General features: G+C 42.4%; 1 protein-coding gene across 1 annotated transcript in view; it reads right to left on the bottom strand.

Annotated features, from left to right (window-relative positions):
- Nucleotides 1-1,492, bottom strand: part of gad1a (glutamate decarboxylase 1a) — a 15,886-nt gene extending 14,394 nt beyond the window's left edge. Inside the window, exons 1-2 of the mRNA XM_008399564.2 lie at nucleotides 944-1,492; nucleotides 93-194 (exon numbers count right to left, since the gene is read on the bottom strand). Of these exons, the coding sequence (XP_008397786.1) occupies nucleotides 93-180 (88 nt within the window). The 5' untranslated portion in view covers nucleotides 181-194; nucleotides 944-1,492. The remainder of the gene's footprint in view (nucleotides 1-92; nucleotides 195-943) is intronic.

The following is a 1,492-nucleotide window of genomic DNA, read 5'->3' as shown; positions in this document are numbered from 1 at the left end:
CACAGCCCCCCCATCGACGAAGATGATTAATGGCGATGGCCGCAAAGTAAATAGCACAAGTGAAAATAGCATTTTATCGGTGATGGACCTACTTGAGCCCGGCGGCCGTAAATTTGTCGAGTTGGGATCCGCTCCGGCGCCGGAGGAAGAGGAGGAGGAGGAGGGTGCAGACGCCGCCATCACTCCCAGAGACCCTGAGCCAGAGTCAAGAAAGCCTGGTTACTTTTCTTTCTTTCTTTCTTTCTTTCGTTTCTTCTCCTCCTCCCCCTAAAAAAAATCACTTTAGGCGATCAGAGAGGAGAAGGTGAAGTGTAGATGAAAGGAATCTTTAACCCCCCCGAACAACAAATAAAAAGAGATCATCAATCTGGACAAGGACTCTGTCCGCCTTACAAGTTTAGGTTGAAATCTACAAGATGTAATAAAATATCTGCACATCAGAAGCATTCATTTTACAATTTAATAATAACTAATTCTAATCATTTTTGGCTCAATGCTCAGTTAGAGATTCACGATTATCATAACCAGCAAATGTTTAAAATTCTAAAATAGCATAAATATATAAAGCCAAAAAAAAAAATAGAAAAAAGAATGGAAGAAAGAAATAAAAAAAAGCTTATAAAAACTTTATTTTAATTTTATTCTCTTCATAAATTAATAGTGCGATCAGCATCTTCATCAACGATCCGTTTTAGCTCCTGAATGACAAATGTCAGGGTCAAGGTGATGTCAGGTAACAGAAAACAATCCGGAGGGGTTTTTATTCTTTCAGAGAGAGGTAACTTGTTTAGAAAAATAAAAAAAAAGACGTCCAAATTAAACACAAGCTGTCTGAAAAAGAAGCGGTGATCAGTTATTAAAAAAAAAAACACCTGTTAGAGCAGCTCAGGTATAAATGAGCTTCTTCAGTTTACAAGACGGACAAATACGCACATCCACTTACCGAGCTGAAGAGCGTCCAGGTGAACAGGTTCAGTCCACCTCCACCCCAAAAAATAAAAAAATAAAAAATGTTTTTTTTTTTTTTTTGGGAAAGTGTGAATTTATTACAAGAATAAATCCCGAATGGGAGCCTGCTGCGCTTCCTCTCCACCGACACGAGGAAGAGGAGAAAACCTGTGCTCCAGTCTTCCCATAGATCCCAGTCAAGGTGACCCCGCTTACCGGTGAAGATGCAGCTTTGATTTGCTCTTATTTTAAAGACGGAAAAAGCATCTGCTTGTGTGTGTGTGAACCTCTGCGCACCGGTGAGTCACAGCGTGGAGCTCCAGCAGCACCTCCAGCTCCCCCGGTGCAGCAGCAGCAGCTGTCTGCAGACTGTCTGCGCGTTTGGCTCCAAATGGCGCCGCTTTCGGCCCCCAAAAGTGCGACTTTCCCCGAAGTAGTTATTGTTTTCTATCCAGGTCTGGTTGTGATCCTGGTCACGGACATGATGCTTGGTGTTATGAACAACACACTACGTGAGGAGGGATCTGGATAGGAGAAAAGAAGG

The sequence above is a fragment of the Poecilia reticulata genome, linkage group LG2, assembly GCF_000633615.1.
Source record: "Poecilia reticulata strain Guanapo linkage group LG2, Guppy_female_1.0+MT, whole genome shotgun sequence".
NCBI classification, from domain to species: Eukaryota; Metazoa; Chordata; class Actinopteri; order Cyprinodontiformes; family Poeciliidae; genus Poecilia; species Poecilia reticulata.
This window is presented reverse-complemented; position numbering and strand designations above follow the sequence as displayed.